The sequence below is a fragment of the Mus pahari genome, chromosome 6 (genome assembly GCF_900095145.1).
Source record: "Mus pahari chromosome 6, PAHARI_EIJ_v1.1, whole genome shotgun sequence".
NCBI classification, from domain to species: Eukaryota; Metazoa; Chordata; class Mammalia; order Rodentia; family Muridae; genus Mus; species Mus pahari.
The window spans coordinates 106,871,458-106,889,420 of NC_034595.1; the positions used below are offsets into that span (position 1 = coordinate 106,871,458).

Consider the following 17,963-nt stretch of genomic DNA (forward strand, 5'->3'; position numbering starts at 1 on the left):
ATTTCACCAAATTTTGCTGTCCTTAAATATGCCTAAACTACTTGGGGTCTAACTCCCATAGTTTGAACCAACACTGTTTACTTAGTTGTGTTGAACTGACCTATCTTCTTGCCTTCTTTAGACTGTTACCTTGCTGATAATTACACTCACAAAGACCCTTGCAGTTTTAGAGGTGGACATGGTAGTTTATGCCCATAATTACATGTCTTTTTTTTTTTTCTTTTTGGTTTTTTGAGACAGGGTTTCTCTGTGTAGCCCTGGCTGTCCTGGAACTCACTCTGTAGACCAGGCTGGCCTTGAACTCAGAAATCTGCCTGCCTCTGCCTCCCGAGTGCTGGGTCATAATTACATGTCTTACCATGTGAGTCTATATCAACTGACATCACTCTGTCAATTGGCCTGAGTCCTTGGACAAGGCAAGAAGCCATCAGAGCACACCAGAGGCTTTCTTTCTATGGCATCATCATAAGTGGGGCTTAGTAACATAAGGTGAACCAATACATGTGTGTCATGAGCAAAGAATCTTTCAACATGCGTTCTTTTACGTATTTGCTTTAATAAAATATCCTTTCATTTGTGTCTGCTTTAGCAAAACATCTTTCATCTGTGTCTGCTTCAGGAAAACATTCCTTTATGTGTTTGCCCCACTAAAACACCATCCTACACAACTGACTTTCTAAAGAAACTGTTTTTACTTCAAAATACCCGATTGGATATGAAATACTGATTTAATAGGCCAAATTAGTTGCATGTTGGCACTTCCAGTGCCCTGTTCAAATCCTAAAGCCTTTAAAGCCTCCCTGAAGGTATGTACTGGGCCAAGGCCACTGATTTTGTCACACGCTCAACTATCTGTGTCTGGATGGTGTGTGTGAGCATGCTTGTGCCATGATGTGCCTTTGGTGATCAGAGAATAATTTCTGGAAGTCAGTTCTCACCTTCCATCTTTTGAGACAAGTTCTGTTAGTTTGTGAGCTTCCAGTGGTTCTTCTTACTTTACCTCTATTTATGCCGTAGAGTGCCACACTTACAAATGTGCACCACCACATCTAGCTTCCTACCTGTGTTCAGGGGGTTGTCAGGGTTACATGGATAGCACTTTTACTGACTATCGCTGGGCTCAGTTTAAATGCTTTCCCTGTTGGTTAGCAGTTTCCTCTCATTTCAAACATCCCATCTTGGAGGAAAGCTCTTTAAAATGAAGGATCTTCTGAAGGGAGATAAGACATTGCAATCTGTAAGGAAACTGGTTAAACCCTGGAAGTTAGCAACCCCAAAGCTTTAGGAAGTCGCTCTGACTAGATTCATTAGGTTCCCTCTCTCCAAGGGCTGCTGAAAAATATTCTCAGACAAGCTGAGCCACCTAGAAGAGATAAAGAGGCTGAGACCAATGGGGTTGGGGGTGGGGGAAGGGCCCTCGGACCAACTTAACTATGCTTGGAAAGATACTCTCCAACCTGTTGAACTGCCTGTAAGTTTTGCAGTGTACTTCAGATTTTCAGCTTTCATAAGCTGTCACCTCTGCTGAGGTGAGCTCTTGGTGATGCAGCTGGTTTTGAGTGGTCTGATTCTGTAAATAATCCTTCACCCATATATTCCTGTTAAGTAACCCCAGTAACTCATTGGTTTACCAAGCTGGATTCTGGTGTTATCTTTCACTTTGGTCTGTCACTGTTTTTTGTTGTTTTGGGGGGAAGGCAGAGGGTGAGTAGATGTCTCCCTAGGAACAGTACCACACAACACCCTGAACAGTGTGAGGTTTGTTGTTGTGTGTGTCAGTGGGCACATGTTTGGAGGCTAAATAGAGGTCAACTTTGAGTACTCCTCAGGAGCTGACCATCTTGTTTTGACACAGGTCTTACATTGGGACCTGGGGATTACCGATAGCCTGGCTGGGCATTCTTGTTTCTGCCTCCCCTGGTACTGGGATTTAAAAGCCCATTATCACTACACCTAGCTTTTTATGTGGGTGCTGAGGGGAGAGATCAAACCATGGTCCTCATAATTACATGTCAAGTACTTTACTGACTGAATCATCTCTACAGCTTACATTAGTTGTGGATTTTTGGCATCTGTGCTGTTTTTTGAGCAGTTATCTGGAGCCCTGAGCTTGAGTTCTGGTTGCCTATGGTCCTACATGTTGTTTGGCCTCTTCAAGCTCATTCTGAAAGACAGAGACCTAACTATTCCTCAAGCAATTCCAAGGTTCAGGTGAAACATCCTAGGTAAAAGTGATTGGTATGAAACTTGGTCTTGCTATCAACATCCCTAAAAAACACCAGACCTGTGAAGGCATGGCACCTTTAAGCCCCATTGTATCTCACACTCTATGAACAATGTATACACCAGGCAGTTCATCCTCTCTTCAGCAGAAAATGTATTGGGCCTCCTAATCTGACTCAGGACTTGACTGCCTCACATTATGAAATAGGAGAATCAGTCACTGATAAGGACATTCTTCTTTCAGAGCCAGGGCTTTACACTCCAGTCCTGAATAGTCTAAAGAAAATAACCTAACTGGGCATGGTTTAAAATAGGGGTGGGGGAAACAAACAAAAGGAAAAGGAAGAATCCAAACACGTTCAAATTTACAGCCTGAAATTTTAAAAGCAAAATTAATGACAGGCAATCAGGGCATGTCTCTCGGCATCCACAGTTCCCCTGGCAGGAATACCCCCAGGCTATACAGATCAAACAAACAAAAAGTTAATGTAAACTGGGTCGGTGGTTTATGCCTGTAATCTCAGTAGTCAGGAGATTAGGCAGGATTGAGTTCAAGTCTAGTCTAAACTACATATCTAGACCCTGTCTCATAAAAACAAAACCCCAAACATCAGTTCCATTAAAACAGCAGAGATTGCAACATCAGCCAAAGCTGGAGGTCAAGGCCAGCTCAGGTTGTCCATTTATCCTGGAGCCACCTTATTATATTTTTGTAAGTATACTCTTAATTTTTTTAAACATTAAAAGGGGATATGTAATATTGTTAAAGTTTGTGTGGTTGGGGTGCTATGCTAGGTAGCAAATATTATTTCCCTAAGAGAGAATCTAGGAAGCCTCGACTCAGGTTTGGATCCCTGAAACTTTGCTGAGACACAAGGAATCAGAAGGTCTTTGTGGAAGCTTGTATGGAACATAGTTTAAAAATCATGTTGTGTAACTCAAAGGCCTTTTTGTGTGACTTGAAATAATGCTTGAGTTTGCCACTAGGCACCTTTGACAAGAGCTATGCCTCAGAAGCAAGTCCACTGGCACCCCACTCTGCAGCTCACTTATGAGCCTAGTCTAGGATAGGCCTTGATATGCTAATGAGCTAACCTTAAGGTGGCACCGATATGGCAGTGAACCAGTTCAAAGCTTCTGCCCAATGAAATGAGAACATCGGGGATGGTCTCTAGGATCATACTGTTAATGCTTCTGTGACAAGGCTTCCATACCCTCCATGTTGATACCAAGAGGACTTGAGACTCTCTTGGTGGCCCTGGCCTCAGTCACCCTGGAACTTCAGGTGCTGTTACTCAGCCCACTTAAGCCAGCCACTTACTGGGCACATTCTTACACTCTCAAGGACCTTCTTTCAGTCTGCCACAATTGATAACTAAAGGACTTGACAGTGGGTGGTGGCTGAGACACTTCTGAAATGTATTCACTGGAGATTACACAGTGGAATCTGCTTGGTGAGATGGCTGTTGAGCTTTTAGCACAATATTGTAAGAATGTTGGTGTGAATAAACCACTTTGAAAGACAATCTTTGTGTGGACATTCTAATCCCAAGTGCCTTACAGTCCATATGCTAACGCTCCCTGAAAAGCTTTAAAAGTAATGTTTTTTCAGAAACAAACAAATACACACACAAAGGGACTGATTTATGTGTAAACCTGAAAGAGAAATGGATAGTTTAAACATTCTTCTATGCTTTAAACACACCCAGAAGTAGGGTTGGCCACTTAGGCTGTTGACAGATTAATCCACAGATACAAAATCTGACACAAGTATTTTCCTTAAGTAGTTAAAAATAAATTAAGACGTGCACTCTCAACTTAAAAAAAAATCTAAGGGTTTCTCTGCATAGTCCTGGCTATCCTGGACTCAGTCTGTAGACCAGGCTGGCCTTGAACCCAGATATTTGCCTGCCTCTGTAAATTCTTATCTATACAACCATACAATATTTATAAATAGGTCTAAGCAAACTGCATTATATTTACCAACCTCTATCCACTGAGACAAAAATCCTAAGCTAGTTGACTTGGAAATCAAGTCAAACCTCATACTTGTCCATGACAAAAGATAAAAACAGGAGACACAACAGAATGGAACTTTGTCTGAACAATACAAAGACAACTTTGACGAGTAACATTTCGAGATGAATTCAACACAGTCTGCAGGTTAGGCTGTGCAGAACATTCAAGATGGGCAGTGAGCTGCAGAGTACAGAATGAGGGCACTCTAAGCTCATCAAGTGAGGAGGCCCTTCCCTCACACTCCAGGTGGCTGATAGGTGGCATTACATAGGCCAGGGTGTGTGTGTGTGTGTGTGTGTGTGCAGATGCAATCTCCACATCCATAACCAGATGAACTTGGGTAGGCCTTACATTAGACCACTAATACTGAGCACACCCAGTGGACTAGACATTGTTAGCCATCTCTGGCCATCAGTCCCAAGGTCTCAACAGTAATTGGATAAACCAAGCTCACCCCAGATAATTTATCAGATTGTTTAGGATGCTTGGCCTGTGTCAGGAGAGACCACAGCACGAAATGACATCAGGGAATGCCCTCCTTGCGCTGGCAGCACTGGGAGGGTGGAGCTGACCAGTCATACACATAGGAAAGGCGCAATTGCACCTCATGCTTGCACAACCGGCCCTCGTGCAGCAACATCTGTTGCTTCTCCAACATGTCCTCTGGGCTTTGCTTGTGTGTCACCAGATACTGATTGCTGCAGCCTCGAGATTTGTACTCCGTGTCGAAGCGTGGGTCGTGTTCCCGTTGCACATCCACTGGTGCCAGCCAGGTGCCCAGCGATACGTCTTCACTGTGCCATGCGCGCAAGTATTCGCGGCTGAGGCGCAGGTAATGCACCAGGTCCGCAGAAAGGACATACCCACCGCCCAGGGCGTAGGGCAGGTAGTAGTCACAGAGTTGCCAGGCAGCTTCTCGCCAGCGACCTCCCGGCTTGACACGACCTCGCCCAGAAAAGAAGCCCCAGTAGAGGCGCCGGCGGCGTGCGGGTTCACGTGCGCGTAGGTCCACCAGTATAGCGTCCAGGCGCGCGAAAGAGTCGTCATCCGCCTTGAGCACGAACTCGAAGTCCACGTGCTCATCCAGCCAGGTTAGCATGGACAGAACCTTGGCCGTGAGGTTCTCGTAGGCGTCGCGCAGGGCGGGCAGCAGCAGCAGGTCCCCGTGCTGTGCTTGCTCGAGCTCAAGAGTACGCCGCTCCTCTGAGCCTAAGCCGCTAGTGCCCACAGCGAAGCGCGCCCACACGTCCTTGGGTCCGCCACGCCTCTCTTGTGCCAGCCACGTGCTGCGCACTGCGGTGCGGCGCTCGACCGCGCGGGGCGCACTGGCCACAAGCACTGCCAGGAAGGCCTTAGCGCGGGGTTGAGCGGCTCCAGAAACGGAGGGCGTCTCGCCCTCAGAAGCGCAGCGTGCCAAGTACAACAGAGTGGTGCTGCAAAACGCCAGGCCGCCTAGGCCCAGCACCACCCGGTGCCGCCAAGCGCGCCGAAATACCTTCATGCTGCGGGCGTGAGGTCGCCGAGTAGCGCAGGCGCGGAGAGTGGAAGGCGCCTGCGCGACTCAGAGACAGGCGTGGCAGGTTAGGCCTGGTAACCGTGGGAGGAGCCCCAAGGCGCACCGTGGCGAGGCGTTTAGACTCCCTGGAGCTGATATCCAGGGCGGCTTTGAAGGATAGGGCTGGTCCAAGGATGATTGACACGTGACCCCGCGCGACGTTTCTATTGGTTGCCTCTCAGAGGTTGCTTCCGCCCATAAGAAAGATGGTGGCTTCGAGATTCGTGCCCGAGGCCATGGTTTTTCTCACGGTTCCCGGTGGTCTTATTCGCCTCTTCCCGGAAGAAAGATGGCGGCGGCCTGAGCCGAGTTCCGCGTAAGACTTCGCGGGCGCCCAACTGCGCTCCCCAGACCCGGCGCATCAGAAAGCCGGGGTGAGTGAGGGGGTCCCTGCAGTCGCTGTGCGAGGGGCGGGCTTGGGAGGCCATTCGTCTAGCGTTCGGGTCGCGTCAGGTCTGAGCCGGCTTGACCCCGCGGGCCGCCCTTCTAAGAGTGCACCCGCCCTCTTCCTCGGCTGCTTCTTCCGGAACTCACTGCCGCGGGGGAACTGAGGCTCGGGGCTGGCGTTGACCTCAACTTGTGGTCCAGCAGCATCTCTGCCTCGGTTTCCTCTTTGGTAAAATGTGCGCCATGAGTTCTAGTAGAATGAGTTGGAAATTGAAGGCCTGTGTAAAACCTTCCTTCATACCTAACCCGGTTTGGTGGTATTCTCTCTGGTACTATTCAGTGCCGTTCTTAAGTCGAGAGCGCTTTTACTTACTTTTGTTGTTGACGTTTTTCGAGACGAGCTCTCTCCGTGTAGCTCTGGCTGTCCTGGAACTCAGGCTGTTCTGGAATTCAGAGATCGCCTGCCTTTGCCTCCCTAGTGCTAGAATTAAAGGTTTCTTTCTTTCTTTCTTTCTTTCTTTCTTTCTTTCTTTCTTTCTTTCTTTCTTTCTTTCTTTCTTTCTTTCTTAATATTACTTCACTTTTACTGCCAGGCTTTGTTTATTTACATTCCTATTTTTGTGTTGCTGGAGGAGATCGAATCCAGCACCTTAAATGCTGGGCAAATGCTCTCTGCTACTGGGTTAAATCACTAGTCCACTAATAGCTTTTGGACTGTTTTTAGACTGTTAGTTTTTAGGACTTTGGTGGTCTTGTTTTTCCTTCCTCTTTTGTTGTTGTTACCGATAGTTTCGAAACAGGGTTTCATGTAGTCCGCCTGAACTGACTTTGTAGCTGAGGCTGGCCTTGAACTATTGATTCGACTGCCTGTAATTGCCACACTTTCGAAGCAAGCCTAGTCTACTTGGCAAATTCCTGGTCAACCAAGGTTTCATTGTGAGACCCTGTCTCAAAACAAAAAAGCAAGCAAACACAATATATAGTCTGGTTTCATCAGAATTTTAATGTAAGGATGGCAAAGAAGTACAGATAGTCCCCTAACCACCCTGTGTATTCCTGAAACCTAGGTGGAACTAAGTCCTGAGTAGACTGTTATAGGTACAGCAAATTTTATTTTAGAAATTAGGTCCAGGCAGAGATTAACCAATGATCATAAAACAGTTGTGACTCTGACATATAGAATGCCATCTGACTTCGATTGATGGCAGGTCAAGGGGTACCGTTGTCAACTCCACTGCAGGTGTCACTAGCATTCCTTTTGACTACTTGTTGGAAACTGATGTGTGTAGAAGCTATGACAAGATGAAACTCCCGAGTTTCGTGCCTGTTTTCCTCTCCTTGTATTCTTACATCCGTCTCCTCAGCATTCCGGGGCAAATCCTTGAGCATTCCCCAGAATTCTCTCTACCCCTGCCAGATGTCCCACCTCCTATTTTCTGCCTTAGCTCATTGACCGTAAGCTTTTTTTATTGACAGGTGATGCTTATAACAGATTCTCTCTACAGCAAAGGTCAGATGCCTTAACCAAGGTCACAGAGCTCTGTGATCAAGTTGGGATCTGGAGAGTGAGTGACCACAGCCATCCAATAAACACTGTCATAGTGGTTAGGGAGGGATGGAGCCAGGTTTACTTTATTGTATTGTTGGTATGTGGGGTTAGGGTACAGGAAGTGCTGCAACTTCAGCCTGCCCAAGTGCACTCCTCTAGTTTCTTTTTAAAAAGTAAAAACATCATTTGTTGTTTTCCTTTTTCACTTTTTCCTCTTCATTTTTTTTCCCTGTAGTGCTGGGATCAGCCCTAGGACTTGAGCATACCAAACAAAAGTTTCACCCCTGAGGTGTATGTATAGCCCCAGCCCCTTGTATGTGGATCTTGTTTCCAAGTAGGATCTTACTGTTTATCCATGGCTGGCTTGGAGCTCACAATGTTGACCAGGCTGGCCTTGAACTCAGAGATCCACCCATGTCCACCTCCTGTGTGTTGGGATTAAAGTTGAATGTCACCATATCCTGCTTGAATATATGGTTGGTCCTGATTATTAAATCATGGTATAAAATAAACATATTTAGTGAAGCATTTACTTCCACTTAACTCTGGTGGTGTGTCTTTTTTTTTTTTTTTTCCTCTCCCTGAGACAATATTTCTCTGTATAGCCCTGGTTGTCACTCAAGTGCTGGGATTAAAGGTGGGTAGTAACAATTTGGAATTTTGGTTGTTTTAAAAAACCACAAATATTATAAGGATGTGCTTCCATTTTAATCCCAGGCATAAAGATGTGGGGCTGCTTTGGACTCTCCATAGCAGCTGACTATGATTTGCCTTGTGCAGCAGAGGCATGGTTTTGCCAGCTACAGATAATATTCTGCGATTGTTTGACATTTGGAATTCTGGGAACTTTTCAGAGGATATATAAATGCTAGGGCCCCTAGAGGTGTGATTGGTGGGTGTTCAGGGAGGTTGGTTATGGTTTGCTAGTAGTCATACTCAAAGAAGAAACAAGAAAAAAGAAATTAGATTCAGAGATCTCTCTTTCTCACCCCTCTATCCTTCTTTCTCTTCTATCTAGTGATAGGGGGTGAAACCAGAGACAGATAAAGAATGGGAAAAATAAGAACCCACAAAGTAGCAAAGACTAGCTATAAAGGAGTGTGCCATCATCCCTGGCCTGGTCTGTCTGTCTTTGTAGACTGTCAGGTTGTGGAGCCAACCCTCAGCCAACTTTCTTGGCAGTGCTAGTAACCCTAACCCTTTGTAGTATCCACGGCTCTAGTTTGAGCTGTGATTTCCCTTTCTTCCTTGCTGCTACCTCTTACTCCAGCTCTCGGCTCTCACCTTACAGGAGTCCCATGGTCTGGCTGGTGGCAATGACGCCCAGGCAGAACTTCTGTGGTCTAGCTGCTCATGGCCTCTGGTTCTTGGGCCTTGTCCTTCTGATGGATGCAACTGCTAGGCCTGCTAACCACTCATCTACTCGGGAAAGAGCGGCCAACAGGGAGGAAAACGAGATCATGCCCCCAGACCACTTGAATGGGGTGAAGCTAGAGATGGATGGGCACCTCAACAAGGACTTCCATCAGGAGGTTTTCCTGGGAAAGGACATGGATGGGTTTGATGAAGACTCAGAGCCACGGAGAAGCCGGAGGAAGCTGATGGTCATCTTTTCCAAGTAAGTGTCTCCTGTGTCCTCTGCAAATGCATGCTAAGGGATCCAGAAAACACAGATATTTACATTGTGATTCATAATGTAGCGAATTTACAGTTATGAAGTAGCAATGAAAAGAATGTTATGGTTGGGGGTTACCACAACACGAGGAACTCTATTAAAGGGTTGCAGCAATAGGAAGGTTGAAAGCCACTGTTTTGATGCCTTGTACTTTGATTGGACTTGGAGGGCCTAAGCTGGGCTGCTTAGCTATGCCTCGGCCGTCATGGCCAGGAAGGCCTCAAGGTAGACTTCTGCCCTTGCCCCACCTCTTAAGGACTTGTGCATGACTGTTCCAACTATAGACTTTATCAGTTGAAAAGCATAAAGTCAGGCCAAGTGGTCCTAGCATGTTATAATTTCAGATAGAGGAGGGCTTGCCCAGGTCTGCCTAGGAAAAGGTATAACAAATCAGTAGGTTAAGAGCTCATGGGGGGAAGGGGACACAGGCTGGTCTGTTTGGGTACCTACATTCCTTCCCTTCCTTCCTTTCTTTTTCTCTGTAGTAAGATCTTACTGTGTAGCACTGGCTGGTCTTGGACTCACAATGGTCCATCTGCTGCTGCTTGTCTGCTTGCTTGCTTACTAGCCTGTTTTGTGGATTTTCAGAGACATGATCTCTCTATTAAATAGCTCTGGCTATCTTAGAACTTGATATGTAAACCAGCAGGCCTCTATTTCTCAAATCCTGGGATTAAAAATGTGCACCATCACACCTGGCTCTATCTCTGCTCTCTCAGTGTTAGGATAATGGTTTCTGCAACCATGTCTACGTTTTGTTTTGTTTTGTTTTGTTTTTTTGGTTTTTTTGTTTTTGTTTTTTTTGTCTTATTAGGTTTTACATTTAATTATTTTTTGAAATGCAAGGACAATTTTATTAGAGTTTGAAAGAAAAATAACCCAGGGAGGACTAGCTGAAAATCTCAGCAGTTGCCCTAACCTTAACCCTCAAATGGAACATGCAAGGAAGGAAAAAAGCCATGCCATTTGAGTTACTGGCAGGGAGGTCCACCACATGACAGCAGGCAGCCACATAACAGGGAAGAAAGGTGTAAGGAGAGGTTCTGATGTTAACCCTGTTTCTCAATTGGTCCTTGATTTGTTAATAAAGAAGGCTGGGGGGCTAATTGTTGGGAACGATGGGCATAGGTGGGACTTCTGGGCCCCAGGAGGAAAAGGCAGACTTAAGGAAGGAGAGGGGCTTGTTTGTCATGTTGTGGAGGAAGAAGGACATAACAATCATGTAAGGCCTCAGGGAGAGCTAGAGCCTGTGGCCCCTGCTGTGGGTGAGTGGCCAAGGATGTTTGACAAGGGCTAGGTGGGATAAGCCATTAAGTTTAGGGTGGACTGAGAGATGGAGATTATTGTCTCCTTATCATTGGTAAGGACATGGAGGAACGAACAAAAGGGAGCCAGGAGGGGCTGGTAGCACTGCAGCTCCCAAGCAACGGTGGTAGGTTTTTTTTTCTTTAAATACATGCAACAGAAGGGGGCTTTAGAGAAATAGTAAGGAAGCTCAGAGAGTTAGAAAAGGCATACCTAGGTTCTGAGCATCCAAAAGAAAGAGATAGAATAAAACAAAACCAGAAAGTTGCATCTTTCTGAGTTAGGATTTAGGTGGGCGGACTGTGATGGTTTGTATATGCTCAACCCAGGGAGTGGCACTGTGGGGGGTGTGGCCTTGTTGGAGGAGGTTTGTCACTGTGGCCTTGGGGTTAATACCCTAGTCCTAGCTGCCTGGAAACCAGTATTCATTAGCAGCCTTCAGATGAAGATGTAGAACTCTCAGATCCGCCTGTACCATGCCTGCCTAGATGATGCTCTGCTTCCACTTTGATAATGAACTGAACCTCTGAACCTGTAAGCCAGCCCCAATCAGCCCCAATTAAACGTTGTCCTTTATATAAGACTTGCCTTGGTCATGGTGTCTGCTCACAGCAGTAAAATCCTAACTAACTAACACACAGACTGAACTAAACTTCAATATAGCTCAGTTCTTAAGGACTGTTCATTTCTCTCTCTCTCTCTCTCTCTCTCTCTCTCTCTCTCTCTCTCTCTCTCTCTGTGTGTGTGTGTGTGTGTGTGTGTGTGTGTGTGTGTGTGTTTAGGGGGGAATGGATGGAAATAGAGGACAGTTTACATGAGTTACTGTTCTTTTTCTACCGTGTGGTTTCCTGGCATAAAACTCAGATTGTCAGGCTTGGTGGCAAGGGCCTTTTCTCTCCAAGCCATCTTACTAGTCCTGATGCTGCAGATTCTTTCTGGTATTCCCTCTACTAAATGTGTTTTGTTTTGGAGTTCCTGTAATCTGTCCCAAAGTTCCAAGATCTCTGTTACTAAGACCTGGGTTTTATTCTTGAACAAAATATTAGGTTTCCAAAGGGACTTTGTTATACACATTTGTTGTGAAGGAGCTTGTGTGGTTTAGCTGAAGTATATAAACTGCTATGATTAGAAGAGTTATGAGCCAGATATGGTAGTGCCTTTAATCTCAGCACTCAGGAGGCAGAGGTAGGTGTGACTCTGAGTTCAAGGTCAGCTTGCTCTACAGGACAACCAGGGCCACATAGAGAAATCCTGTCTTGAGAAACTGAACTAAACAAACAAATAAATGAACAAAGGGTTATAATTCTGTCCATTGTACCTCAAGTGGGAGAGTCTCTTCCCAGTGATGATCTATTTTGTCCTCAAATAGCAGCTCCTGACTTAACTGCTCACCCACAATTTTCCTTACAGACCCTGGTCTTCTCTCAGGGCCCCAAGTGAGCCCCCCACCTCTGGGTTTTCTATAACACTTCCAAATGCAATGTTAGTTTGTGGCAGGTTCACAGCTACTTGTGTGTAATTCCTGAAACCAGAAGCATTTGCCTTTCTATTGAGAGTCCTAGTGCCTGATCTGATGCTTGCCTTTGCCTGCTACTAGGGTAGATGTGAACACTGACCGGAGGATCAGTGCTAAGGAGATGCAGCACTGGATTATGGAGAAAACAGCAGAGCACTTCCAGGAGGCCGTCAAGGAAAACAAACTACACTTCAGGGCTGTGGACCCTGATGGTGATGGTATGGTGGGCCCCATTGGCAGAGCTGGGTGAAGTGGGTGAAGTCAGGCAGGAGACTCCAGCCTTACAGGTGGAACCTGAGAGATGTCCCCAGGCCAAGGGGCAGAAAAGTAGAAGAGGACACAGTAGAACTAGGGATGCTCAAGGTGTGAGGTAGTTTCTGATGGTAGCTGTGTGCTTGTTGAAACTAAAGGACACAGCAAGTACCACATTGACATAATTTATTTATTTATTTATTTTTGTAAAATTCCATGTATATGTGTACACATGTCTGTGGAGGCCAAGATTAACACTGGGTATTTTGAGTCCAGAGCTCATTGATTTCATTAGTCTAAATGATCAGCTTGTGCCAGGGATTCCCTGTCTCTGCCTCTCAGTGCTGGGATTATAGGTGGGCCTCCACATCTATGCAGCTTTTACATAGATGTTGGGGATTCAAATTCTGGTCCTCATGCTTGCACAGCAAATGTTTCACTTGGAAGCCATTTCCCAGCTATGACCCAAATATTTTAGTTGAAAAGTAATACTAGGTTATGGGGTTGTGGCCCATGCTTTTAATCCCAATACTCAGGAGGTAGAAGCAGGTGGATCTCTAAGTTCCAGGCCAGCCTGGTCCACAGAATGAGTTTCAGGATAGCTAAGGTTAGACAGAAACCCTGTTTTGAAAAACCAGAGAAAAAGAAGAAAAGAAAATACCAGATTTTTTTTTTTTTTTTTTTTTTTTTTTTTGGTTTTTCGAGACAGGGTTTCTCTGTATAGCCCTGGCTGTCCTGGAACTCACTTTGTAGACCAGGCTGGCCTCAAACTCAGAAATCCNCCCGCCTCTTCCTCCCAAGTGCTGGGATTAAAGGCGTGCTGTGTGCCACGACGCCCAGCAAAAATACCAGAATCTTAATAATTCAGGGCTAGCCTGGACTACATACTGAGACTACTTCTCATCAACCAAAACCACCCAGTATCTCTTAAAAGTTTGGGGTTCCTTTCTAGTGTTCTCTCATCTTATGCTGCCAGCCAGTATCTCTCTTGGCCCTGAGGGGTGAAAGTTCCCCCTGATTCTGCTGGTAAAGAAGTTGGTATAGGATACTGGCCAAAGCTGTGGGCTGGGTATTGGTTGCTCTGCTCCTGAATGCCACCCTGGCAAGATATCTGGAGCTGTACACATCCTCAGCTTCCCCTAGTACTAGACACCCAGCACAGAGGAGTTTTTACCCTCTGCCCTGTGACTGCCTGTAGTTCAGTATTTCTAGCAGATGTCCTAAAATACCTGTCTTTTTCATGACCTTCCCTGCCAAGTATCTTGACCAGGGTGATCTCTTTTTAGGCCACGTGTCCTGGGATGAATATAAAGTGAAGTTTTTGGCAAGCAAAGGCCACAATGAAAGGGAGATTGCTGAAGCCATCAAGAACCATGAGGAGCTCAAAGTGGATGAGGAGAGTGAGTGCTGGGTACCAGCCAGGTCACTGTGCTGGTATTGGGTGGGCTGGGCTGGCTAGGAGTGGAGGACTGACTCTGTCCTGGCTTGAGACTTGGGATCTGGTGCTTTCAGGTCGAGGCAGGGGGGGGCATGAATCCAGCAAGAGAGGTCTTTAGTAGAAGGAACAGCCTTTGTCAAGGCTGTGAGTCACAAAAGCTAGGCAATGACACCTCTTACACTCAGTGGTGCCCTGGGACCTCAAGAGTGATGTCACTCCCAGGTGGAGGCATGGACAGTCTGGTTTGGGGTAATGTTAGGCATACTGGTCTTTGGGCCATGGAGCACACAGGACTCAGAGAGACTGAGAAGCCCTCAGGGCAATTGTCAGGAAGGGATGTCTGGATCACAGCGCTTTCTGGATCTGTAGAGGGTTAGGACTTGTGGTGTCCTATAATTCTCCATATGTCATACATACGGTTCTTGGCAGCTATGCACATTGTGACACCTGTGTTCTACTGTCTCAGTCTGTCTGTGTGGCTGACCTCAACAAAGGTCACCTGCAAAGTAGTACCTCATACCTTTCTAGCAGCACAGAAATCCTGGAGACATACCGACCATGATGACCCACGTGAAGTACACTGATGGCCAGTATTTTAGTTCTGTACTTTCCTTTTATTCTCTAGTTTTTTCTTTTTCCTTTTTCTACCAGGCTGGCCTCAAACTCAGAGACCGATCTGCTTCTGACCCCTGAGTGCTGGGAGTCAGGGCATGTGCACCACTGTCTAGCTGGGTGTTGTTGTTGTTGTTTTGTTTTGTTGGGGGGGGGGTTGACAAGTTTTTACACTGTAGGTGAGGTTGGCCTTGAATTTGCTGAAGTTTCCTCAGCTGGGATTGTTGCTCAGTGCTGGGATTGTTGGTGAGAGGAACCTAAATGGCCAAGTTCTATTCTTTCTTAAATTTCTTCAAATTTCTCTTTCTAAAGCAATTGTCTGCTTTCCCCCCACTTTATTGTGTTTTCTGTTTCCATTAGTTGTCCTTCATTTCATGCTGCTTACTGGAGGGTCCTGAGGGCCCTTGTCCTGTTCCTCTGGTGAGACTAGTATATGCCTGTCCAGGTTGCTGGAAGTTTTGAAGATGCTTTTCAGAGCTTCAGGGAGTTTGGTGCCCTCACAGCAATCCATCTGTGACTTCTTTGGGATGTAGTCTCGCTCTGGCCATTTTACTTTGGTGATGAACAGTGATGTGAGAATAAACCCTTTCATTCCTAACTTCCTGAGTTTAATCCCCAACAACCACATGGTGACTCGCAACCATCTATAATGGGATCCAATGCCCTCTTCTGGAGTGTCTAAGAGAGTGACAGTGTACTCATATATATACAATAAATCTTTAAAAAATAATAATAGTCGGGCGTGGTGGCGCACACCTTTAATCCCAGCACTCAGAAGGCAGAGGCAGGCGGATTTCTGAGTTTGAGGCCAGCCTGGTCTACAAAGTGAGTTCCAGGACAGCCAGAGCTATACAGAGAAACCCTGTCTCGAAAAAAAACCAAAAAAAATAAAAAAATAAAAGAAACCCTAAGACAACTATCTAAGGTCTTCATGCCTGAGGTCCCTACTCAACCACATCTGATCTTCTTGAGTATTGGTTAGTTTTCTCTTGTGATAAAACATTACTAAAAAAAACAAAAAACAAAAAACCATTACTGAAGACAACTTAGAAAGATTTTATTTGAGCTATGGTTCCAGAGAGTTTTAGTCCATAATGGCAACAGGCAGTAAGCATGGCGGCAGCAACAGTAAGTTGGGAACTCACATCTTGAACTGCAAGCATAAAGCAGAGAGTGAACTGGAAGTAGGCAAGACTCAGAAGCCCACTCTCAGTGAATTACTTCCAGTAAGGCCTCACCTCCGAAACCTCCTTGTCTTGGTTAGGGTTTCATTGCTATAAAAAGGTAGCATGACCAAGGCAACTCTTTTTTTGGTTTTTCGAGACAGCATTTCTCTGTATAGCCCTGGCAATCCTGGAACTCACTCTGTAGACCAGGCTGGCCTCGAACTCAAAAATCCGCCTGCCTCTGCCTTCTGAGTGCTGGGATTAAAGGTGTGTGCCACCACGCCCGGCCCAAGGCAACTCTTAAAAAACGACATTTAGGGCTGGTGAGATGGCTCAGTGGGTAAGAACACCTGACTGCTCTTCCGAAGATCCAGAGTTCAAATCCCAGCAACCACATGGTGGCTCATAACCAACTGTAACAAGATCTGACGCCCTCTTCTGGAGTGTCTGAAGACAGCTACAGTGTACTTACATATAATAAATAAATAAATCTTTAAAAAAAAAACAAAACGACATTTAATTGGGGCTGGTGGGAAGCAAGACAACATGCAGGCAGATGTGGTATTAGAGAAGGAGCTGAGAGTGCTACACCTTGCTCTAAAGGCAGCAGAAGGGAACTGTTCCATACTGGCGGTAGCTTGAGCACTAGGAGACCTGAAAGCCCAACACAGTGACACCCTTCCTCCAACAAGTGTCACCTCCTAATAGTGTCACTCCGTGTGGCCAGGGATTCAAATACATGAATATATGGGGGCCAAACCTATTCAAACCACCACATTCCCATAACAGTATCATCAACTGAGGATCACATGTTTAAATGCCTAGACTATGAGAGGCACTGGTAAAAGAATTATCTTTAATATAAATGTAAGCAGTGAATTAATCTGGTAGCTATATTTCTTTACCTTATGCTAGTCCCCAGTGACCACACAGAGAAACCAAGATTTATTTAAAACTGCACTTCAGTAATTGAGCAGTTCAGTGATCTCCTTTATCCTCCTATGCTAATCTAGCTATCTTCTATCCCATCCCATGTTATTATTGCTCTGGCTCTTTGGGCTTCAGGTGTGTTTCCATGATCTCTCTCCAGACCTCTTCCTCATGGCTCCAATTCCTCCATCCTCTTGGCTGTTCTAATCTCCCTCTGTTCTTCCTGTGCCCACAGATATCCCGCTCTATTCTTTATTCTGATCACCCAGAACTGGGTGTTCAACGTTTATTGACAAGGCAGAGAATAAATGGTAAGAATTGTTTACACAAACTTGAGACATTAAAGTCTTGGTAGAAGCATCACAATGCTGTGTACAGATTGAAATAGGGTATGAGGGCAGAGACAACAGCATTTGAATAACACAAGTAAAGTTTACACAATGTACAAAGACATTGTGCCTAGAGGCACTCCTCATTAAAACCACTGCATTCTACTTCCTGGCCCCTATAGTCTCATGACCATATCATAATGTTGTAAGGTTCTGATCAAAAGAGAACACCAAGACTTTTTCAGAAAAGAACAGCTTTAATGTGAATCCATAGGTTCAAAACGAACTCTGTTCATAAAAAACCCGAGCCTCAAGTACAGTGAAACAGATTTTGTTAGGATTTTTGTTAATTTTTCATATATGCTAACTTGCAATTTCATTGGCTACAATTTCATTGGCTTAAGATTAAAAATCTTAAGGTGGTACAGAGTTGGCTCAGTAGTTAGGAGGATTTGTGGCTTTTTTCAAAGGATCTGGGTTCAATTCCCACCATCCAAATGGTGACTCATAGCCATCTGTAACTTCTGGTTGCTGGAGAATCTGATACCTTTGAGTATAAGGCATATATGTGGCACACGCACGCGCGCACGTGCACACACACACACATGCAGGCAAAACATTCATACATATAAAATCTAAACTTTTAACATTCATACACAAAAAAACTTAGGATGAGATTCTAAAGATGTCCTGGATTTGGGGGTGGGATGGGGTGGTAAGATATAGCAAAGTTTCACAAACATTTTGACAAAGACTAAACCACATGGCAATCTTTCTGTCTATCCTTCAAGGTCTCTAGGAAGGCTTACTAAGAAAGAGGGGCTTGCAGGAGAAATGTGTTTAAGTTTATATACATTTAAGTTGTTAAGAATGGGACACCGAGGGCTGGTGAGATGGCTCAGCAGGTAAGAGCACCCAACTGCTCTTCCAATAGGTGCAGAGTTCAAATCCCAGCAACCGTATAGTGGCTCACAGCCATCCTTAACGAGATCTGACTCCCACTTCTG

General features: G+C 45.4%; 2 protein-coding genes across 2 annotated transcripts in view; one reads left to right on the top strand and one right to left on the bottom strand.

Annotated features, from left to right (window-relative positions):
- Positions 1-4,183: 4,183 nt before the first annotated feature.
- B3galt6 (beta-1,3-galactosyltransferase 6) lies at positions 4,184-5,892 on the bottom strand. Its single transcript, XM_021199775.2, has one exon. The coding sequence runs from the start codon at positions 5,741-5,743 to the stop codon at positions 4,766-4,768; it is 978 nt and encodes a 325-aa protein (XP_021055434.1). The 5' UTR covers positions 5,744-5,892; the 3' UTR covers positions 4,184-4,765.
- The window catches only part of Sdf4 (stromal cell derived factor 4), an 18,680-nt gene continuing 6,506 nt past the window's right edge, over positions 5,790-17,963 (top strand). The window contains exons 1-4 of the mRNA XM_029540167.1: positions 5,790-6,171; positions 9,025-9,351; positions 12,311-12,447; positions 13,768-13,881. Coding sequence (XP_029396027.1) covers positions 9,032-9,351; positions 12,311-12,447; positions 13,768-13,881 — 571 coding nt within the window. The 5' untranslated portion in view covers positions 5,790-6,171; positions 9,025-9,031. The remainder of the gene's footprint in view (positions 6,172-9,024; positions 9,352-12,310; positions 12,448-13,767; positions 13,882-17,963) is intronic.

Excerpts from the sequence above, each read along its gene's own strand:
- B3galt6 (XM_021199775.2), bottom strand. The coding sequence starts at position 5,743 with ATGAAGGTATTTCGGCGCGCTTGGCGGCACCGGGTGGTGCTGGGCCTA.